This window comes from Gymnodraco acuticeps, unplaced genomic scaffold (genome assembly GCF_902827175.1).
Source record: "Gymnodraco acuticeps unplaced genomic scaffold, fGymAcu1.1, whole genome shotgun sequence".
Lineage (NCBI taxonomy): Eukaryota > Metazoa > Chordata > Actinopteri > Perciformes > Bathydraconidae > Gymnodraco > Gymnodraco acuticeps.
Window position 1 is genome coordinate 60970 of NW_022990400.1, and position 24080 is coordinate 85049.

The 24080-nt window shown below is 41.7% G+C and overlaps 4 protein-coding genes across 6 annotated transcripts in view; 2 read left to right on the forward strand and 2 right to left on the reverse strand.

The window, feature by feature from the left end:
* Positions 1-2039: 2039 nt before the first annotated feature.
* LOC117551777 lies at positions 2040-7244 on the forward strand. Its single transcript, XM_034224809.1, has 7 exons — positions 2040-2174; positions 2402-2523; positions 3220-3330; positions 3628-3681; positions 4479-4634; positions 5030-5152; positions 5990-7244. The coding sequence occupies exons 1-7, from the start codon at positions 2168-2170 to the stop codon at positions 6026-6028; spliced, it is 612 nt and encodes a 203-aa protein (XP_034080700.1). The 5' UTR covers positions 2040-2167; the 3' UTR covers positions 6029-7244.
* A 1770-nt stretch (positions 7245-9014) lies between these two features.
* Positions 9015-23025, reverse strand: slx1b (SLX1 homolog B, structure-specific endonuclease subunit). Of its 3 annotated transcripts, none has more exons than XM_034224848.1 (5): positions 22580-23025; positions 22005-22056; positions 20717-21040; positions 19641-19856; positions 9015-9309 (listed from the first exon to the last, which is right to left on the reverse strand). In XM_034224848.1, the coding sequence occupies exons 1-5, from the start codon at positions 22750-22752 to the stop codon at positions 9280-9282; spliced, it is 795 nt and encodes a 264-aa protein (XP_034080739.1). In that variant the 5' UTR covers positions 22753-23025; the 3' UTR covers positions 9015-9279. The 3 variants fall into 3 exon arrangements, with proteins under 3 accessions (XP_034080739.1, XP_034080738.1, XP_034080737.1); XM_034224847.1 differs by lacking the exon at positions 9015-9309 and adding an exon at positions 9330-9748; XM_034224846.1 differs by lacking the exon at positions 9015-9309 and adding an exon at positions 16848-17957.
* Positions 9787-13912, reverse strand: LOC117551795. Its single transcript, XM_034224845.1, has 2 exons — positions 12962-13912; positions 9787-12886 (listed from the first exon to the last, which is right to left on the reverse strand). Exons 1-2 carry the CDS (start codon positions 13838-13840, stop codon positions 12644-12646), a joined length of 1122 nt encoding a protein of 373 aa, XP_034080736.1. The 5' UTR covers positions 13841-13912; the 3' UTR covers positions 9787-12643.
* A 634-nt stretch (positions 23026-23659) lies between the features above and the next one.
* The window catches only part of zgc:112271 (uncharacterized protein LOC553698 homolog), a 923-nt gene continuing 502 nt past the window's right edge, over positions 23660-24080 (forward strand). Inside the window, exons 1-2 of the mRNA XM_034224855.1 lie at positions 23660-23722; positions 23838-23845. Coding sequence (XP_034080746.1) covers positions 23660-23722; positions 23838-23845 — 71 coding nt within the window. The remainder of the gene's footprint in view (positions 23723-23837; positions 23846-24080) is intronic.

The following is a 24080-nucleotide window of genomic DNA, read 5'->3' on the forward strand; positions in this document are numbered from 1 at the left end:
GTCCTGCCAATCCCATGTCTTGTTCCGTTGGAGGTCCCGCCATCACCTGTCTCGCTGGGGGTACTGCCAACTCCTGGTCCTCTTCCGTGAGGAATCCTGCCGAAGCCTGTCCCACCGGCTCCGGTTCCTGTCCGGCCGACACCGGGTCCTGCCCGGCCTCTGGAGATGTCCCATCAGCGCCTTCCTGCCCGGCCTCCGGAGCTGTCTGGTCTTCGCCCTCGAGCCTGGCCCCCTGAGAGCCGCGGTCTTCGCCCTCAAGCCCGGCCCCCTGAGAGCCGCGGTCTTCGCCCTCGAGCCCGGCCCCCTGAGAGCCGAGGTCTTCACTCTTCGAGCCCGGCCCCCTGACTTTCCCGGCCGTGGTCCTCGCCCTCGGGCCCGGCCCCCTGACTCTTCCTGCCGCTGCCTTCGCCCTCATGCTTGGCCCCCTGAGTTTGCCCGCTGTGGCCTTCGCCCCCCCATGGTCTCTTGCTCCCGGGCCGTCCGCCCGAGACCCCCACCATAGACTCTGCCTTGCCCCCGGGCCGTCCGCCCGAGACCCCCACCATGGACTCTGCCTTGCCCCCGGGCCGTCCGCCCGAGATCCCTTCCGGGTCCTCCGCTGTGCTCCTGGGCTGTCAGCCCAAAACCCGTCCTCCAGACCCCCTCCACCCACCCTGGTGGCCCTAGTTTTGTGGCCACCTAGTTTTCTCCTCCCCTCCCCTTTTTGTGTACTTTCGGGTTAATAATGTGGCCTTTTTGGCAGATTAACTAAAGGTGTGCGGCTGCTGTGGTGGGGAAAGATGAGGCTGAACATACAATGGGCTTTAATGGAGACATGTTGAAAGTTGTTGTCACTTCATGCCCTCAAGAGGCATTTTGTTTAATTATTTTTGCTTAATTTGTTTTTATCTTTCAAGCTACGAGATGTTTTCCTACGTTTGTCATGAAGAATTATGTCTCAGGAATGTAGGGTTTGGGAATTATGGCAGGTTTAAAAGAAAATATGAAGGCAAAATTAATCTGTCCTCCACTCTAGCTGTGACATCACGCACTCTAAAATCAGAATCAGATTTAAAAGTTGTGTTACATGAATAATGTCAGAAAGAACATTTTCATTTCATTTCATTTCAAACCTTTATTTATCCAGGTTTTAAAGTTGGAATGAGGTTTCTGAGTGAAAGTATTAATGAACAGTTAGCAGTTGAAGTCGCATGAAGATTGTTCAAGTCTGAAGAGTTTCTCCATTGACTTCCATGTTAAAATATGATGAATTATGGGATGTATCTCTGGAATTATGAAAGTTATGAATAAGAAAAGTAATAGCCATCAATTCCCGACTGAGCTGAACGTTTTGATGTTTGAACGGAGTTTCTGCGATTTGATATGTGGGAGAAGAAGAGGTGCAAAATAACCAGGTGGAATAATAAATAATTTTGTGCGTAGCATAACAGATAGTGGGAATGCTGATAGCATTCCCACTAAAATATCATTTAAAACTGGAGATATTAAAAAATATGCATAAATAAATGTTAACTAGGTAAAAATGATCAACAAAAATGAAATAAGTTACATGTATTTGTTATTGGCTATGGTAGGTTGTTGGTTATGTTCACATACTTATTTGATTATTAAAATGTAAACCGATCTTTTTCATATGGGTGTTTTAGAGTTGTACTCCCTATATCTGGTCTCTAGTAATTCTACTCAAAGTGCACCAGATTGAAGCATTTTACTTTAAAATGTTAAAACAAATCTTTCCGGGGGGGGCAGACCCCCGGACCCCCCTAGAGGATGTGACGTCCACTCCCCAATTAAAGCATGTTCATATACTAATGAATACATTTGAAACCTTCTTTATGTACATAACCAACATGTCAATACGTTTCAGTGTTTGTAGTGTATTGGTCTTTTGTAGAGATTTTTCATTTATTTTTTATATATTCTATTGAGTATTGCTTGGGGGGCACCAAATCATAATCTCGCCTAGGGCACTAAAGTGTCTAGGGCCGGCTCTGATCCCGGATATAATCAGCTGATATGTGTCTGAGGGGAGTCTTGATGCAGAGCCAGGAGGGAGGGACTCGAACTCCCAAAAAGCATCAGTCCGAGTTGTTGCAAAACGTCCGATCTGCAGCCTGGAACTTCGAAAACACGTTTAAAAGTGGAAGTGAAGGTGGATACCAGGACCATGGCCGGTAAAAGCACGCTTTCTGTTGTCACATTGTTTACTGGCGTTTAGCTAACACGGAGGAAATACCGTTATTGTGTTTGTGATGCAATCCAGATGCTTTCTGCTTTTAATACTGCGGCTCACTTCCGCTACACACGCACCCGCAACAGACGCACTTCTTCTGCTTCCCGATCTACTTTTCCTGCACTTTGTTACTTTATAAGGAGAGTAAGATACCTGTGTCTTTTTCAGAGGAAGCATCAGTTGTGGAGGAGGGTCTCCCCCCCTCTCAGACCCCCCTGGTGTCAGTCAGCTTCGAGAGGAACGTCAACTGGAAACAGAAGTACCTGGAGGCTGAGCCCAAAGCTCTGGGGGTACTGTGTGTGTGTGTGTGTGTGTGTGTGTGTGTGTGTGTGTGTGTGTGTGTGTGTGTGTGTGTGTGTGTGTGTGTGTGTGTGTGTGTGTGTGTGTGTGTGTGTGTGTGTGTGTGGTGTGTGGTGTGTGTGTGTGTGTGTGTGTGTGTGTGTGTGTGTGTGTGTGTGTGTGTGTGTGTGTGTGTGTGTGTGTGTGTGTGTGTGTGTGTCAGACAGAAGTACCAATACATTATTATAAGCAAAGTGTACTTACGGTTTAAAAAGTAAAAGTATTCATTATGCAGAAAATGTCTTTATGTGTGTATATCATTATATTTATATATGTGACCTTTCTAAATAATATTTTTGCATCAAGTAGCATTTTACTGTTGTAGACTAACACAGTTCTGATTGACTTTAAAATGACTTTAAAATATTTTAATAATTTGACTTAAAAAGTTAGTCGACTAGTTTAATGTTTAGAGATGCATTGTTAAAAGTACCTAAAGCTGTTAAATAAATGTAGTGGAGTAAAATGACAGTATTTACCTCTTAAATGTATTCGAGGTATTAAGTAGCATGAAATGGAAATACTCAAGTAAAGTACCTCAAAATTGTACTTAAGTACAGTTCCTAAGTAATTGTACTTAGTTACTTCCCACCTCTGCTCTACAGAGCCTGAGCTTGTCATCTTAAGATGTTCTCTCTGTTCTCCAGATCACTCAGATCGGCCTCAGTCTGTTTCAGATCATCAGCTCGGTGCTGTTCATGTCCAAAGGCCTGAGTGTTACTCCCACTGGCATACCGGTCATCATCTTATCTCTACTGGTAAGCATATCCAGAACTTTTAATATTCATTCCTCATTAGCAGAACACAAGATGGAGCAGTTATTATTTATTTATTATTTGATTTATCTTTGTCGTGGCTTGTTCATGACTGTAAATGTATTTGAAGTGATTTTATAAAATATTTTTGTTGCGTTAGTTGTCTTTTGTAAAGCCCATTGAATTCCACCATGTTGTTTTACATGTTCTATGTGTAGGGGGGCCTAAGGTGCCAATTATAACACTGCTGCAGAGTGATTGAAGGTTAGCGTGCTCACATGATTCCTGTTCTGTTCACAGGTGTTAATAGCTGGGAGTTTGACCATAGCAGCACAGAACCTGCATCTCCCAACGGTGAGTTACCGGCTGGACACTAATATCTCTCAAATCTCACAGGATCACCAATTATATATGAGCCACATAATAACTAGTACCAAACACAAATATCCAGGCGTACTTGCTTTAATATACAATGGAACATGTCAAAATGTCTTGTCATAGGAATTTAGGACTAGTTTGCACTTTTATACAATCCACAAAAACAGAACTGATCAGTCACTTCCTCTATAGGAGCAGTTGGATTTGTCAGCCATTTTGCTCCTTCAACTGGTCGCACGCAGTGGAAGAAGGAACCATTTATTAAAGGATCAGTGCAGGGAAGCTAAACACCAGAGTGGCTGTGACTTAAAGGGGATGTATAATGAACATTTTCTGGTTCATACTTACAGTATATTTTGGGTTTCTAGTTGAACATTCTTTTTCTCACGTCTGGAACGCTCCGTTTTAGCGCCTGTCTCTTTAAGATAGGTCTGTATTCTACTGGCCTGCATGGGGAGTTATTTTACAGTTTAAGGATATGTTCTTACCTAAACATGCATTGAAAGATGATTTTTTTTGTGTGTGGAAATGTCCACTTTAAGAGACTACGGATAAGAGTGAAGTGGGTAATCCCAGTTGTGGCAATTGAAAACGTTAGTACACCTAGTACATTGGACAGTGGATTGAACAGGATTTGCTTTGCTGTTTTCATTTCCTAATTGAAATATCAAGTAATTCTCTGTTATTTTATCACGTCTGTAAATATCTTCTAAAACAAAGCAAACAGGTGTCATTTAAAACAAATGTTGTGTCTTGTATCTCGTGCTCTTCAGCTGAGGGCGTGTTTGGGGATGCAGATCGTGGCTGTCCCCGCCTCCATCACCAACATGATCTTCGCTCTGGTTAAAATGAATGATATACCCTACTTCTGCATGCAATACTACTATGACCAGAACTCCACCTCCAGAGAGTACTGCCATAACATAGAGGTGAGCTCTTATAAGATCCAGACTTTTAACTTAATACTTCATTTGAGTTGGATAATGAGACTCCTGTAAGTGGAATGCTTGTTTTTAGAACAACAAATATTTTCACATTCAAAGTTACTGAGTTTATTCTTTAATTGTTAGCGATTTTTTCAATGATATTTCTGTTTCTGAAATATTTAGCTTGTTACGTTTTAAGTGATTTTGTTACATTAGGTTCTGATTATACTATTATTATGAAAATGATGAATAGTTTTGATATGTTGCTGAAATAATAATAATAATACGCATTTCAAATTTCTGTGGAAGTCTAATCCTAGAAATGTACAATTTTTTTTATTTAGTATTCTTTATTCTGTTAAAGCATCATTTCTGCACATTTGCTGATCCCATTACAGGGAACGATTTCACACTTCTCTTCCGTGTGTGTTCTCATTAACGTTGCCCTGGTGACCATCTCCATCACTATGGCCGCCTACTGCTGCAAGGTGACCAACTGCTGCTCGCCAGCCCCCAAAATGGTGAGTCAACAACTCTCTGAACCACTGGTTTCATCATGGAGGTCCTCTGTGTTTGAATACTGCCTGAATACATACCAAACGACCAGAGAAATGAAGATGGAGGGCCTCCTATGAGGGTCATGTTCGGACCCTCATAGGAGAGGAATAAATGTGTTAGTTTTTGAGATACCTTTTAGAGAGGTAGAACAAAGCACAATGGTGTTTTCATTCCTTCAAGATGTCTAGTCTCTGAAATACACGGTTCTAAAAATATATTTTACTGCAAAATTAGTTTTATTGGTCCATGTTTGTATAATTTCCCTTACAAATAAAAAGTAAAACATGTAATCTTCTTTAAAAAGGATTGTGTCCACAAAAATGATCAGAATGTCACTAAATTAAGACTAGACATTCACAGGCATTGCACACATTCAAACAAAGCTTTCTTCATTACCGTTGAAATATATACACTTAAACACACACCAGTTATAGGCCGAAATGGAGAAGGAAATTGAAAAACCAATAGATAAGTAATACTTTTCTGACATTATTAAAGTAAGGAGGCCAGTCACCAAAAAATTTAATTTGTATACCAAAGACTGTTACTTTTTCCTAGAAATAGGTTATTTTACTATTAAACTTCACCCTATGCTGTCCGCAGCCCCTAACAGTAACTAGTGCCCCCAAACAACAAGGGGGTCCTGTGGGTGTAGATGTGGAGGGAGGTGCACAACCCATAGATCAACAGATATAATATAACTATGTGTTATACAAGCATCCATTTCAAAGACCAGTACATTACTATAGTAGCTTTGAACGCAGCAGGTGTTAACATTTGTTCTTGTTTGCCCCCCTCAGCCGGTGATCACGGTGCAGGCACCCCCCGCCCAGCTGTGAGGGGCAAACAGATGTTCAGCTACACACAAATGCTACAGAAAATGTAAAAGTGCACTAATCAACATTTTTGTATAACCAATGTATCAAATAACTATGTGAAATGTGAAAGGGGTTTGTTTGAGCAGCTTATGAGACAGTTGTTATGTTTAAAGACTTGGTGAGACCAAACCAGAGCTTAAAGGAGACCAGAGGCCTGTACTACGAAGCTGGATTTTGGCTTAGCTGGCTAACTTCAGGTAAAACTCTGGGTTTCCGGTCCTACGACGCTGGTTCTCTTTTTAGCGGGCTAGATCTCCATGGTAACTGATGCTGAACGGCTAACCTGCTCCGGAGCAGGTTAGGTTGCAGGCTAAGAGATCAACTCAGTGAAAGCACCAGACCATGCTCATAACCCGATCAAATGTAAAAGAAAATGTGTTCACAGCTTGGAATAAAAATAATGAATACATCTTGAAAAATGTACTTTTTAAAGTATCAAATTACATTATCACGCTTCTGCACATTTTTCATTTCATCTCTAATAATACAATTAATCTCAGTCTATTTTGATCTTTAAAATGCTACAGTAGTAACAACAATCAGAATACCTTTATTCATCCCATAGAGGGGAAATGTGCATTTGTTACAGCAAGAAAAGAGCCAAAGACAGCTTAATATTACCCAAGAAGCATGCATTAAAAAAATATTAAAGGTAGAAATGTTATTTTTAAGGGATAAATGCCTAAAATATATACAGAAAGATATTGAAGAAGTGGAAGTAACTCTGGCTGATCTCTAGCAATAGGAGGGAATTACATACTAATGGGAAATGCTCAAATGTAGCATAAGTAGATAAACGTCATGAAGTCGTAAACAGGTCTTCTAAAGTGTGCTAACATTAGCCACTATACGTTACTGCTCATACCAAGTAAGACTGTAGCAACAAACCCCTGAGTGTATTCAATTGATGTGTATTACTGCTTATCAGAGATGTGGACTCGAGTCACATGACTTGGACTCGAGTCACCAATTTGATGACTTGAGACTCGACTTGACAAAATCACAAAACACTTGCGACTCGACTTGGACTTGAAGACCAATGACTCGGGACTTGACTTGGAGTTGAACCTTCTGACTTGAGGTGACTTGATCATTTAATTCAGAGGTCTCCAACACGCCGATCGCGAGCTGCCGCTAGAAGAGAAGACTCCCGTCGGGGAGAAAAGAATCTTCAGCCGCTCCTACTCTTGCTGAGAATCCTTGCAGGCAGGGGCGGGTCTTTATTTAGCTGGGCCACCATGCGGCCAATCATATGCGAGGACACACTGGGATCATACCATTATGTGAAAGAAGGGTGGGCGGCACAGCAGGTGTAGTGGTACAGGCCATCTGCACAGAGCGACGGGGAGACGGATTTAAATGCAAGCGTGTCGGAAAAAGTCAAGAAATGAGCGAAAACCGAAAAAAGAAGCAGCATCTGGCTGCTTTTCAATGATATTGGAGAAAGCAAAGCTGAGTGCAGGATTTGTAAAATGAAAATAACCTTTTTTGGTTACCTTTATTTTGGTAACCACTCAGAGGTGGGAGAAGTTCAGATCTTGAGTACAAAAGTACCAGAGTGTAGGAATACTCGGTTACAATAAAAAAGTCCTGCATTCAAAATGTTACAAGTAAAAGTACAAAAGTATTGGCATCAATATATACTTAAAGTACCACCTGCAGAGGGATCTAGATGCAGGTGTTCTCTTCCCCATAGAGACCGCCTCGCTGCACATTATCCCTTGCATAAAGATAGATTGTGGGTCCCTTATAACATGTTGTACACAGTGGGAATACACATTCTGGTTACCTCAACATCAGGGATCTTATACATTAAACTCCTTCTGAATCAAACCGTCACGGTAGCCTTACCTTACTAATCCCTCTTAAATTAGAAAAACACACGTTACTTTACCAGCAGAGAGAAAATTGATTATTAAATTATTAATGTGACTAATAAAGAGCAATTTGATTATTAAGTATTATTCTGTTGATCGATGTCATTACATTTGGTGAAAAGCACATAATGACTTGTTTTGTCAAAGTTTAGGACTTGGACTTGACTTGAACTTGCCCATCCTGACTTGAGACTCGACTTGGACTTGAGCGCAAAGACTTGACTCGGACTTGCAAAACAATGACTTGGTCCCACCTCTGCTGCTTATTAACTCCACTTTTCTATAAGAGAAGGATTGTGTTTCTTCTTTAAGGTACAGTCATGCTCTAACATGATACAGCCAAGGTGAATAATACAAGACAAATAATGGGTGCTTACTATATAAGTACAATCACTAATCAATGCACATCAACGCTTTTCCTGAAAGTATTTTTATTCAGATTGTATGATTATAGCTACCTAGATAATGTTTGTCTTTTCTTACTGCAACTAACATGAATGAATAATAAATACAAAAACATGTAAAGAGGTTTGGCTGCTGTTCTTTCTTTGTGAAAGAGACATTGTGTATAGCGCGTAGTGTCAAAATGTACGTATTACCATTAACAGGTCCTCTTCCCGATTCAAGGTACCTTCCTTATTTGGACACAAAATGCGAAATCCCAAAGATCAGCTCATTTGAGAATTGGAAATGGTTATAGAGCCCACAGCAATGCATTTAGAGATACACATTGCCTACACATGTGACACTGATCAACAAAAACATGTATTTAAATAGAAATCTTTAGAAATGATCAGCACCCTTTAACATCTAACTAACATTACAACTTTATTAAAGGGGCCCTATTCTGCTCAATATCAGCTTCATGTAACATGTCTCCATGCTTTAGTGTGTGTGAGAGGAACTCCCTCTGAAGGGAACTCAGGGAGTTCAGCCTCTGCAGACCATTGACATGCACAGAAAGCTATAGCACACACTACAGGAGAGGGAGCACCCCAACAACATAACAGGGCCTGTGTATTTACTATAACTGCATAACCACAATCACTTTCAATCAACAGACCAGTGTCTTTAGTTTCAACTTGTCCCGCTTTATTACTTACTAATGTTTTAGGTCAAATCCTTTGTCACACAATGCATTAAAACTTTGATTTTTTTCCCACAAATACTGAATACATAAAAAATACATGGTACCTTGTGATTAAAATAAAAAAGATATATACAATTGGACATGGCAGGATCCTGGAGAGATTTGAATCTGTGCACATTGATACATGATTCTCTATGATCACAGTCCATTAAGAAGGGAGTGTTCAGACGTCGGGCTCCACTCCCTTATATTTGCAGTTCATCGGCCCAGTGGCTCTGCGGGAGATCAGGACAAATTAGTAAAGCAAAATCTACATTCACTTGGAATACATCAATTCTTAAAATGGTTCTTTAGCTATGGTTTATAGTAAAGAAGGTGACTGAAGATAATTTCCTTTGGTTTAAAATCTAAAAACAGCCACTTTAATATACAATTTGTTTAAAGTATTATAGCTAAAGGTACAAACACAGGGTATATGCAGGAATCCTGAAGTCAAATGTAAGACCTTTTAAGACCCTTTCCATACATTTTAAGACCTCATCTCCACTTGGAGTTTTAACCGGTTACCTTGGCGACACACTTTACCTCACATTTACTATACAGTATTGATTGTCCTTCCTCCTTATCTTCCAACCATTTGGACGCAGACTTGCATTTCCCCATAACAATGTTGTAATGGCATCAAGGGTTTCCTCTTGCCACTATAGAGCGGGGCTGACGACACGCAATCCAAAACAATAAGCAGCCGAAGGTTTTCAGTCAAAAAAATGTAATTTATTAACAAAAAAGTATTGACTTATATAGTCTCAAAATAACAAATCTTAAACAATATTTCTGCGATATACTTTCCTATATAAACTAAACTATACTTTGTTTGCAGTCCAATTTGCAACACCAATCTCTGTCTGCAATTTGCGGTCGAAAAACTGTTCCGCTCCCCGTCTCATCAGGTCTCCGAGCACACCGGCTGTCCTCAATTAAATACACACCGGAAGGTACACGGAAACAGATCATATTTCTGGTATAAAATTAACAATAATTTCATCAAAACATATTCACCATGGCAATATAAATCATTTTCCATCATTAAATCATTTATCAAATTATGAATCGAAATAATAACTTTGTGGCTCTAACATACCGGCCCCTAATTGTTGACGCAGTAGCAAAACAATTAATACATTATAATAGAGCCAAAAAACAAGCAGTTACTCAAAATGTAACTGTCACCAATATACAATCATTGTCATAGTTCACAGTCCAATGTTTGTGTTAGGTGTGTTTGCATGAGTTCAAGAGGAAAAGGGGGGGGCATGTGTGTGTGTGATACTGGGTGTCAGAGGTTACTAGCACATGACACCTTGTGTTCAATCAACTGCTTCCAGGAGCAGACAGAGCTTGTCAATTGGTCGCTGTAAGGTGCTACCCTTGGTTTTCACCAAGACACTTCGGACAAGCCCTTTGGACCCTGACAGTGTCTTTATCACCCGGCCCAGTTGCCAGGAATTTCTTGGTGCAGTGTTATCCACGATGACGACGAGATCATTGGGGCGAAGGTTCCGTTTGGGGTTGTGCCATTTGACTCGCTGTTGCATGATTGGGAGATATTCTCTTATCCATCTCCGCCAGAAGAGATCTGCGAGGTATTGTGCCTGTCTCCATCTCCTCCGTGAGTACAAGTCCTCCTTGTGAAAGAGCCCAGGTGGCATAATCGGTTTTGTCTTTAGCAGAAGGAGGTGATTTGGCGTGAGGGGTTCGAGATCGTTTGGGTCACTTGAAACTGTAGTCAATGGTCTGTCATTCATGATGCTCTCAACTTCGCACAAAGCTGTCTGTAGAGTCTCATCATCCAATCTCTGTTCTTTTAGAACGGAACACAGAATCTTGTTTACAGGTCTGATGAGCCTCTCCCAAACTCCACCATGGTGGGCTCCATGTGGCGGATTAAAAGTCCATTTACTCCGTCCCCGAGTAATGCATTTTGAATCTTGTGTTGATTCAGGTCTTTAAGAGCAGCTCTTAGCTCTTTCTGTGCTCCCACAAAGTTTGTGCCGTTGTCGGTCCTGATGCTTGTCACCTGCCCTCTGCGACATATGAATCTGCGCAAAGCATTGATGCAGGAGTCAGTGTCCAATGAGCTCGAAACTTCCAGATGTATGGCACGACTCACAAGGCAGGTGAAGATCACTCCCCAACGTTTTACATTTGCTCTGCCTCGTTTAACCTCCAGGGGTCCAAAGAAGTCGATACCAACATGAGTAAAGGGTGGTAGATCTGGAGACACCCGATCCTCTGGGAGGTCAGCCATTTTCTGCTCTCCAACTGTGGCTAGCATTCTTCGGCAGAAAACACAGGCTCTGATTATCTTTCTGGCTGCCGAGTTAGCACGAGGCAACCAGAATCTTTGATTTAGTCTTGAGAGCATGTGGCTTCTCCCCGAGTGTCCAATCTGCTGATGGATGTGGCCCAGGATCAGTTTGGATACAGTAGAGTCTCTGGGCAGGATAATGGGGTTCTTCAGATCCATTGGCATTGCTGATTTGCTTATTCGTCCTCCCACTCTTAGCATGCCTTCAACTAAGATTGGGTCCAGCTTCCTGATAGAGCTGCTTGCTCTTACTTGCCTTCCCTTCTCCAAAAGTGCATGTTCCTGAGAGAAGTGACGTCTTTGCTCGGAGTGAATTATTGACCTTTCAGCTTCTCTAATGTCCTCCACAGACAGATGTTGTGATCCAAATGTCAACTTTAGCTTGTTCATTTTGTCCTTTAAGGATTTCAAAAGAGTCCAATCTGGGGCAAGGTTAGCTTTTGCAGATTTCCTTCTTTGATTTAGCAGAAGAAGAATTCCCCTTAATTTAAGTATCCAAGCAACCCCTCTCTGCAGTCTGCTCCATGATGAGTAATACTCAAACAGTTTGCTGGTTGGGTTGGTTTCGTGGACACTCGAACTGTTAACTGCTACGTCCTTTCTAACCTCTGGGTCCTCTGATGGAATAAGGCCCAGGTTCTTAGATGTTTTTGGCCAATATTCCTTTTCCTTTTCCAGATACTTAGGTCCTGTTATCCACCTTGATGTCTTTAGAAAGTCTTCTACATACAGCCCACGGGACGCGTCGTCGGCAGGGTTGTCTATGGAGCTCACACTGCTTCTCCTGAGACAGGTCCTTGATCACTGAAACTCTGTTTGCCACAAATGTGTGATATCGTTTAGTCTGGTTGCTGATGTATCCGAGGACAGAGGTGCTATCTGTCCAGAAGGTTGAGTCGTTGAGGTCCACTTTAAGCTCCCTTTTCAACATCCTGTTCACCTTTACTGCAAGTGTTGCTGCAGTAAGCTCCAATCTGGGAATAGTGATCTGTTTGAGTGGAGTCACTCTGGATTTTCCCAAAATAAATGAAACATGGACCCTTCCCATACTGTTTGTAAAGCGAAGATAGCTGGTGGTGCCGTAACCTTTTTCGCTTGCGTCACAGAAGTGATGAAGCTCTGCAGTCCTGATTTGTCCAAAGTTCTCAGGTTTCATACACCTGTGCACTTGAAATCTGCTAAGCTGTTCCAACTCAGTGATCCATTTCTGCCATTGTTTTGAGTATTCTTCTGGGATGGTTTCATCCCATCCACTTTATCCTGCATAGCTCTTGGAGGATCTGCCTGGCTTTAAGGATAAATGGGGAGAGGAATCCTAATGGGTCGTAGATGGAACTGATTGTAGAGAGGATCCCTCTCCTGGTAAGAGCTCTGTTTTTGATATTAACTTTGAATATGAAGGAGTCTTTCTCTGTATCCCATTTGATTCCAAGTGCTCTTTCAATTGGCAGGTTTTCTCTGTCAAAGTCCAGATCCTTGAATAGCTTTGCTCTGTGATGCTCAGGTATACTTGCAAGCACTTCACGGTTGTTACAGACCCATTTGGTCAATGAGAAACCTCCTTTGGCGCATGCGTCTCTGAGGTCTCTGATAAGCTTAATAGCTTGTTCAACTGTGGCCACGGATTTGAGGCAATCATCAACGTAAAAGTTGGAATTGATTGTTTCAGTTACCTCTTCGTCGTACTTGAAGCTGTTGTCTTCTGCCACTTGTCTGAGAGCATAGTTAGCAATGCTAGGTGAGGACACAGCGCCAAAGAGGTGGACCTTCATTCTATATGCCTCCAATGAATTTTCAGTGTCTCCATCTGGCCACCACAGAAACCTAAGGAAGTCTTTGTGCTCTCTCTGGACTTGCACTTGATAGAACATTGCCTCAATGTCCCCCATGAAAGCAATTTGTTCTTGGCGGAATCCAAGCAGAACTCCAATGAGAGTGTTCGCCAGGTCTGGACCTTGGAGAAGTTCCTTGTTAAGAGATGTGCCTTTGCATGATGCAGTGCCGTCAAACACAACTCTAAGTTTGCGCTTTTGGTGATGGTAAACACCGTGGTGAGGTATGTACCATATCTGTCCATCATTCCTGTTAAGCTGTTCTGGTGGCACTCTCTCTGCATAACCCTTTTTTAACACATCCTCCATGAATGTTTTGTATTCCATGGCATATTCTGCATCCCTCTTAAACCTCTTTAGGAGATTTAGAGTACGTTGTTTTACCATTTCGTAGTTGTCAGGCATAACTATGTCCTTTTTTCGAAAAGGCAAGGGTAGGTGATAGTGTCCATCCTTGAGTTCTACTGAGCTTGATGCTATCTCCATGAACCTTTTGCCTTCACCTGACATTTCCTTCTTCTCTTCATAATATTTTTCCGAGAAGTCCTGATTGTATTGTGTGATGAGGAGATCATTCAGGTTGGCTACTGATATTCTGTTGACCATTGTGACCACAGGTCCGGATTCCACAGCAGTACAAGCGTTGAGTGGTCCATTTACCACCCATCCAAACACTATCCTGACTGTTCCATTGCCTTAGGAACATCAACTCCTATTAGAAGCTCTATGTCAGCATCAATTTCTTTCAGCTGTATGTCACTTAGATAAGGCCATCTTTCCAGATCCTTTTGGGTAGGTACATTTTCTTTTGAGACAGGAATCTTACTCTGTGTGTACACCTGAGGTAGGTCAAGGTAAGTACTGCCATCTAAATGTCCTATCTCCAATCCTTTGAGTTCGTAACTCTTTACAAGTCGTTCCTGACCCATTGTTCGTAGAACGACTGTCGTTTTTCGTGCTTTGGGATTCAGCTGTCTCATTTGATTCTCTGTGCAGAATGACGCTGAACTGCCGGGATCAAGAAAAGCATAGGTTGAGATAAACTTATCTCCTTTGTGAACCTTGACTCGAACAGGCACTATGGCTAGGGCACAATCCCTAACGGCCCCAGTGGCTTCACCAGCCGAGACAAGTGCACTGTTGACCCAAGCTCCTTTTGTTTCAGTAGGGGGAGGCTTTTGTAGAAGTGGACTGTCAATGTGAAGTATTGTTGGGTGACTCTTTTGACACTTTTGACATGTCAGCCTTTTCCTACAGTTCCTGCTCATATGACCCCTCATCAAACATCCAAAACAATAACCGCTTATCTTCAAAAAGTCAACCTTTTCCTTGTGTGGATGATTTTTGAACTGATGGAAATCAGTCAGCACGTGCTTGCCTTTACAAAAGTCGCAAAAAGAGGCAGGACTGCCCCCTTGTGGCTGTTTGAAGGTGCCACGCTGCTCTGTGTTTGACGGTGCAGCGCTGCTCTCCTGATCACATGCTGCTGCGATTATGGGTTGGCTCCTAGTGGCCATCCTTGGGCTAGAGATGTGGCGATCCTGTATATCCCCAAATAATGGGTCCAGGATTATTTTAGCTTGTTTTTCCATAAGCTCCACAAGGTCACGAAATCTAGCTCTCTTCTTTGTTCTCTGTAATATATCATAAGCCACTGTCCGCCATTTTTCTCGCAGTTTGTAAGGGAGTTTAGATACTATTGATCTTAGATTGGAAGGAATATCTAGTTCATCCATGTACTGTAAATCTTGCATAGCATTGCAGCATCCTCTTAAATACATTGCATATGCCTGAAGCGCTTTGCCATCATCCGGTCTAATTGATGTCCAGTTCATTGCCTTTTCCAAATAAGCGCTGGTTACTTTGATCTCGTCCCCAAAGTGCTCCTTTAACAGCTGTTTGGCTTCTGTGTAACCTCTTTGGGTATCCATATGCAGGCAGCTGCGAACGAGATCTTTGGGCTGGCCGGAAGTGTACTGGTTGAGAAAGTAGAGCCTGTCATGACTGCTAGCTGTTTTATCCTCGATAAGGTGTTTGAAAGCTCGCATAAAGGACTGATATTCAAGTGGATCACCATCAAACACTTTTATCTCCATTGTTGGTAACAAGGTAAGTTTCTGCTGCATAATGATGAGGTCAGCAATATCTCTCTGTCTCTGTATAACAGTGTCCAAGTTATCATGGGTTTCATTGTGTTGGGTGGAGCTATGCATTGTGGGCATTTTGAAAGGTCTAAACTGTATTGTGGGTCGCTGAGGGCGGCGAAGATTAATGACAGTCCTCTGAAGTGGTGTTTTAGGCACTGCACCCAATGGCATGAACTCCATGGCTGAGATTTCAGGATCCAAAGTGTCTGTGCTTCTTTCTTTGCTTTCCTCCAGATAAGCATTCATTCCATGGATGACCTTAAACTTTTTGATGTTAAACACGACCAAAACTGAAGTTATTGTACTTGGCCCGAAGAATCTACGAAACAAATTATCTAAGGATATATTAACCATGGATGGCATTAATTTGGCCTCCAGTGAGACTGTAAGGAATCTTGGTGTTATATTTGATCAGGATTTATCCTTTAACGCCCACATAAAATCAATTTCAAGGACCGCCTACTTCCATCTACGTAACATTGCAAAAATCAGGCATATCTTGCCTCAAAACGATGCAGAGAAACTAGTCCATGCATTTGTTACTTCAAGGCTGGATTATTGTAACTCTTTATTATCAGGGTGTACCAAGAAGTCAGTCAAGTCGCTTCAGCTGATTCAAAATGCTGCGGCTCGTGTACTAACCAGAGTTAGGAAAAGGGACCACATTACTCCTGTTCTGGCTGCCTTACACTGGTTCCTATAGAACACAGGATAGAATTTAAAATTCTTCTTCTCGCCTACAAAGCCCTTAATGGGCAGGCGCCATCTTACCTTAAAGAACTCATTATACCCTACTGTCCTACTAGGGCATTGCGTTCCAAGAATGCAGGGTTGTTGGTTGTTCCTAGAGTCTCTAAAAGTACAATGGGAGCCAGAGCCTTTTCTTATCAAGCTCCACATTTGTGGAATCAGCTTCCAGTTTGTGTTCGGGCGGCAGACAGCCTATCCGTTTTTAAGAGTGCGCTTAAGACCTTCCTTTTTGATAAAGCTTATAGTTAGGGCTGGTTAGATTCAGCCCCTAGTTTTGCTGATATAGGCTTAGTTTGTCGGGGGGACATCTTACTTCTTCCTTCTCTCTGTCTATACCTGTGTACTCTCATGTTCCGATTAACCCAGCTTCCCCAAATGTCTTTCTTTTTGGTGTCTGTATACGCCGGGATCCGGAGTCATGGATGATCCTGCGCTCCTCTGTCCTGGATCTTGAGTCGTGGCTGTGGTCCTGGATCATAGGTCCTGGATGGATATCCTCGTGGATTCATCTTCCTATTATACACACATGCATTTCCAAACATTTGGACTACCTATGTTGCAAATGTATTATCTTTTCAATTTACACACGGCATCTATTGCACGTCTGTCCGTCCTGGGAGAGGGATCCCTCCTCTGTTGCTCTCCCTGAGGTTTCTCCCATTTTTCCCTTTAAACTGTGGGTTTTCTCCGGAAGTTTTTCCTTGTACGATGTGAGGGTCTAAGGACAGAGGGTGTTGTATTGTCATACTGATATTTTGTACAAACTGTAAAGTCCACTGAGACAAATGTAACATTTGTGATATTGGGCTATATAAATAAACATTGATTGATTGATTCCATCTTGAATTTGATCATCCATTTTTTCCTCCACGTCAATGCTTTGCAGAACCTTTATTTTAGCAGCAGATGCTGCGATTTCTGTGTCCAGTTCCATTTGTTCCAGTTCAGCTTTTAGTGTTGCTTGTTGTAATAGCAGTGCATGTTTGTCCTTTAACCCAGCTGCTCTGGCTAGCAGGGCAGCCTTTTCAGCAGATGCTCTTCTACATGCTGAGGAGACTGAAGAGGTTTTTGAGCTCCTTGACTTGTGTGAAACATTAGAAATGCTGTCATGGGGATGAATCTTTGATTGTGCAATTTTTTCTCTTTTCCACACATCCACATCTTTCATACAATATTCAAAATGTGTCATTTTTGGCTCAAACCAGTCCACATGATCCTCCTCTCTCTCCTCCTCTGATAAAAGCTGCTGTACGGATCCATGAACACTGCACAAGTCATTTATATTTAGTTTGAACATCTCCAAAGCTTCATTCACATGTTCCACATTCCCATCCTCCACAAGCAAGGCCTTCATTTCGTTCATTTTCCTTGTGCATGCTCCTAATTTCCCACTGCGGGAGGCTTTGAGTGATTTTAACAATGTTTCTGCGTCAGCAGAAGTCCTGGGATCGTCCGACATTATTTATTTGTTTGTTTTTAGGCCGTGCGTAAAAGACGTTGCGCTCCTTTAATGAGTCTCACCGAGCACGCCTACTGGCTTCCTTTGTTGCACAAACAAATTCAATCACATTCTTTTCACAGACGATCCACAGGTATTTACAATCCTCCTCCAATGTGTGCATCGCCGTTATGATTTCCTTTTAGACTTTAACACATCCGACATTCCATTCAATGCGTACACGGATTTATTCCATGTATTTACTCACGACCGGCCCAGTCTGTCCGCTCCGGTGTGTCCCTCTTTTCCGGTGATCCAAACGGTGTGTGTCTCTTCCTTACGGAGTTGTTCGACTTGATGTAATGGCATCCAAGGTTTCCTCTTGCCACTATAGAGCGGGGTTGACGACACGCAATCCAAAACAATAAGCAGACGAAGGTTTTCAGTAGGGATGCACGATATTGGTTTTTTGAAACCGATAACTTCCTGCTTCTCAAGACCGATACCGATAAACGATAATAAAAAAAATGTTACGCCACTAATTATTTTAACGTGATTAACGCATGTGTATTATTTTTCCTCGGCCGCCCCGTAGTTTCAGAGCGCATCGAGTTTAAAATACCATCTACAAGCTGACGCTGACAGCCCCGCTCCTGCCGCCCGCTTGTGGCAGACCACACTTCCACGCTCACCGGCAGGCACCGACTGGCCATCAGGAGGACCGGGAGGGTGTGTGTATGTGTGGCCCGAGCGAGCGAGAGAGAGACCTTACGTGCATTGTTGTTGTTAGCATCTGGTGCTAGCTAGCTGCGCTAACGGATATAAGGAGCTGTTTAAATGAAAACAGAGGAGCGACATTTCGCCACAACTGCGCCGAGCACTTGACTTTATGCAGGAAGCCAGACAGTGGGACATTGTACGAAAAGTCAGCACACTCAGCACGGATAGTGCGCAACATGATTGCAGCGTCCAGGCAGCTCCCGTTCGAGCATATGCCTTGAGTTGCACATAACTCCAACGCCCATACCACCGACGACATGTTTGTTTACTGTCCTGGCTTCACGAGTTAGGGAGCGCTGGATTTGTGAAAAACTCCCCTCTTCCTAAACCACTAATACCACAGTACTGGCAAAACGGGAGGAGCCGAGTGAAAAACAAGCGCCCCTCATCCCAATCCACCCACACCGCAGTATTTTTCTTTTTTTTTACCCAAAGAATATATTCTATATTATCGGGGCTATTAATACTGGTATCGGGTTTATCGGGATGACGTCATAATTCCTAATATCGGACCGATAATTATCGGGCATCCCTAGTTTTCAGTCAAATTTTTTTAATTTATTAACAAAAAAGTATTGACTTATATAGTCTCAAAATAACAAATCTTAAACAATATTTCGGCGATATGCTTTCCTATATAAACTAAACTATACTTTGTTTGCAGTCCAATTTGCAACACCAATCTCTGTCTGCAATTTGTGGTCGAAAAACTGTTCCGCTCCCCGTCTCATCAGGTCTCCGAGCACACCGGCTGTCCTCAATTAAATACACACCGGAAGGTACACGGAAACAGATCATATTTCTGATATAAAATTAACAATTATTTCATCAAAACATATTCACCATGGCAATATAAATCATTTTCCATCATTAAATCATTTATCAAATTATGAATCGAAATAATAACTTTGTGGCTCTAACATATGTTGTTTAACAACCGGCGTAAACGGACCTTGACGCGCTACCAAGCAGTGAGCGTGCGATGTCCTGTTCAGATGACGTCAAACCCAACGGGATGCCATCAATAAACTACACAGAATCACACTACACACCTACGCCATGATTACATTCAGGCAGACTGTAGAATACAACCTCTTTGGACCATTGATATACTTATTGAAAACAAGCTACAAAATGTAATACCTTGCCGTTTAATACTTTTTAATAGCCTTCATTTTCGCTAAATAGATTTATCAACTTGTAATACTTTCTAAGACCCCGCGGACACCCTGAAACAGAAGACATTCCAGTATCTGATACAGTGAGCATTTAACGAGGAGTCACCATTCACCTGGGAAAGGGACGGGGTGAAGTCCTCCAGGTCTCCGAAGCAGCGGTGTTTGTGGCGGATGAGACTCCCCCAGAGCACAGAGCTCTGACAGGCCGGACATCTGCCCTCCACCGGCAGGAGGTGGGTGGGCTCCGACTTCAGGAAATGTTTAGCGAGGCAGATCACATGACCGCTCATCCCACAGGAGGGGTGGAAACAGCTCAGCTTTTCTGACACCTGAACAAAAACACAAAGATGTCTCGGTTCATGTCACTGCTTACAAACAACGGATTGTACTACAATAAAGTCTGACTTGTTTTTCACAATTCAAAATTCCAGAACATGATTCTAACTGTTAGTCAGTGATCCAGGTAAAGCCATGGAGAATGTAAACGTTTTCAACTGTACGCCAAAACAACGATTGTATATGTTATTAAGTGAGCTTTGATATAGTAATTTGTGCTGTTTTTGTATTTTAATATCTTTGTGTTTTTGCCATGTATTTTATACAGGTTGTCTGTATTCATATTACCATGCTAACGTTAGCCTATCAGCACGCTAATGAGCCAACATGGTACCCATTACCTGCACTGGCCCTGCTCCTCCTACCGACTCTTCCCTGCCTATCCCTGCATTATCATTTTCAATTGTGAGTGCAGAGACCAGAACCAGATCCTGAGCTAACCCACACCCAGACATACTGAGAGGATGGATACACTGTTTATCTCTGGTTCAGAACCAATATCAAGGTTTGGGATGTTTTAAAAATGTTCTACTTTAAAACTTAGGAAAACACTAGAGGGAATACAAATTATTATTCAAATATTTGTTAAAAGATAACAATTTAATTAGCTCACAATGGAAGAATCTGGTAAATGAAATGGAATGGAAAATAATAATAACCATGAAATCAGAAACCAAGTTCATATTTTTGATGAAAGATGCGAAAAAGGGTAAGTCACTTTTATAATGACCAGGTGGTAAGATGTGACAATCAATGTAGTATACGTATTAATGTTGTAACCATTATATAAGTTATGTAAGTGTTTCAAATCATTTAAACAAAATGCTGTTCTAATTGTTTGAATAGTCTTTACCTTGACCAGCCCTTTACAGAGGAAACAGCTGGATGTCTCCTGCTCCTCCTCCTCATCCTCCCCTGCAGGCTGCAGCTTCTTCTTGGCTCTGATGCTCCCGAAGGCGATGGGGACGTGGAGGGGGGGCTGCAGGCTGGGCTCAAAGTCCATCCTGTACTCCTGTCTGAGCCAGCGGGCCGTCAGCGGCAGCCTGCTCCAGGGGGGGGCCCGTAGCATGCTGGAGACCACCCGCCAGTGGAACTGCAGGCTGGACTCTTTCCTGGAGCGCCGGGGCACGTGGGAGAGCCGCCTGGAGGAGTGGGGGTGCTGCCACGCCCACTCAAACTGCCACAGTTAACATAAAGATAAGATAAGATGTTTTCGTTACGGCAGCATGTAAACAAGGCATTGCACGCAATGTGAAAATGAAAAGGAGCACATTATAAACAGACACAAGCATAACATATAAACTTCTCAAAATAGAAAATAAAAACAGAACTTTAAAGTAAAATATATACATAGTAACGGTGGAAGGTATACATCTGAAGACAGTCAAGTATACACTATGAAGGGCCAATTACATCTCACAAAATATAGAAGTAGGATATTATTAACATGGAGTGTTCATATTAAATTAAATATCAATGTACAGTGTGAATACACCATATACAGATGGACCAATTGTGATCAAAGCAACACAAGAAACTATGCAGCTGTGAGCTCTCTGCCAGCCAGAGGGGATTTAATGATGAGTTAGAACTATTCATGGGTGAAAGAAAACTACAAACAGGTCATTTGTAATATTACCGTGAACTGAATTCAAGACCAAAAAAACAATAATAAATTGAATTTGAATCCAACAAAGAATAGTATACATGGGAGAAAAAGGACACCAGGATTTGGAAATTCCCTTGTTTTCCTTCCTGTTTGTGTTCACCTCGTCTGAAGGTCGGGAAAATTAGACTTTTGATGACAAGAAATTGGCAGCGATGAAGGAGAAGAATGTTTCACTTGAGGAAACAACAACACAGTCATTGTGATGTACTCTGAAATCTACTATGAAGAGATCAGATGTTTCAGAACGTGATACATTGATACTCAGCAGACTGAAATCTGCAGTGTCAGTCTGCTGAGTGTTGGATGGCTATTCATTTCTGCTTTAGAACTTAATGAAACATCAGCAAATAAAGTTCTGCTCTCACATTCACTTCCTCATCACGAGCCAATGACGCTTCTCTATTAGTGTCCCTTTAAATGATGTGTCAGGGGCTTTTTATTCAGTCACTTCAATACACAGACTTTGACTTACCCGAAGGGCAGCAATATCAGAGGGGAAGCCGTGTATTATCAGGACCATGTCCCTGTACACAAGGAACATATGCAGAACATCAATAACAGTTTAATACCACATACTTCAAATACTCCACTACAACTATAAATCCTCAGGTGAAAATGTATTAAGTAAAAGTATTATCAGCTAAATGTACTCAAGTATCAAAAGTAAAAGTACTCAATGTGCAGAATGCCTCTTATAAATGTTTTGTGTTATTATAGAATATTATATTATTGTGTTTTTATTCAAAATTAAATGTTTTTTAATGTTGTATTTCGTCAATATGGAGCACATTTCGGAAAGTACTGAGTAAATTACTAGTGCATATATATATATATGTTAAATATGTGTTAAATATATGTAGTGCAGTAAAAGTACAACATTTACCTCTGAAAGTAGAAGTATAAAGTAGCAGAACATGGAAATAGTCAAGCACCCAAAAATTACATCACATGAATATATAATAATAAGAATAAGACGTTACATTCCACAGATCGATAATCGTGTAATCCTACAGGGAACATGATGTAGTATAGCAGTGTAACTCTCACCACGGTCCCCTCCCACTGGTCTTCTTCGCCCCCCCTCGGTGCCGTCCGGCGTTGTGCTGTCCTATTCTGCGCTCAGGGTTCACAGTGAAGCCAATGTAAATACGCCCTTTGAATTTAGGGTTGGTGCAGTACAGCATGTACACACCAAAGAAGTGTTCTACCTCCACAACCATCTTGGAACAGTGTAAGCAGCCACGTTCGCTGATATTGTTTTAGAGCACCCATGGAGTGAGCTAGCAGCATAACGTTAGCTGACTTGTGTACATTTTAGCTAGTATAGCCATGAGCAAAAAGTCAAAAAATAACCAATTGTACACACTTTAGACAATTATGTTGTGATAATACTTCCATTTTCACTGCATAATTATCTGAATAGCTTGAATTCAGATGCTTTAAAATGTTCATGCATAGTTTCGATGGTTACCCGTAGCATACCTTTCAACAAATGAGAGTAGTGGACCTTAGCACGTAAACATTGCCCGTCTTAGTTGCCTACTGAACTGCCTGATAAACTATGTCTTAAAGGACTCATGGGAGCCTTCTGCAAGACAAATAAAAAGCTAATATAATAATGTGCAACCAACAACTACTGTTTCATTTACAGTGTAATCAATGTATAGCATAGATGTATGTTTATATTAATCTCGCTTAACGTTTAGTTTGTCTTTCTGTAAAGACACCTACAATTGTGTTACGCTCATGGATTCGCTACTTTAAAATATATGTCCCGCCCATAATGGCAACATATTGCATCTGATTGGCTATTAGTATATATTCTTCAGTACAGAGACCCACACGTCGTTCACCCTATGGATATTTACCCTGTGACTGAATTTAGCGAAAACACTGTATAACACACGGCCTTTGGTAATGCTACGCTTCTAAATTAAAACCTCAGTTCACAATTGTGATGTAATAGTGTTTTGTTGGACGGTCGAAATGCTAAACTGAAGGATACCTTAACACTTCCGGTGTCAACATGTCCATGCCTCTGACGACACTCAGAGATCTATACACATTGATTTAGCCACACTGCAGCGGCTGTACTAACGTTACAATTTACCTTTTATTTATACAGACATGGCTATTACAGCTGATCACATCCGGGATAAACTGACCAAGGAGCTCGCAGCAATACACGTGGTATGTTTCTGCTTATTATTTTGTATTACACGTTAGCCCAGTCTTCTGTTGTCAGCAGAAACAAACTCAATGTAAGCATTATTCAGATGTAACATTATGTTGCCTGTATGCAAAGGTACACAAGTGAAAAACGTCATAATTATTTACAGCAATAGCTTCTCACTACTATATTCCATAGTGCAGGTATTTAGCCATTTTGGTTTGTTAGAAAAAGAGAACTGGGATTTTTATTTAGGCCTTATTCCTTTCATTTCACAAGTACTATTTCAGTGAGTTTGCTTGTCTTTGAAGTGAATGCCATGCTGTTGTACATCAATAACTATATGTTATAAACAACAAATAGAGAGCACCACTAACT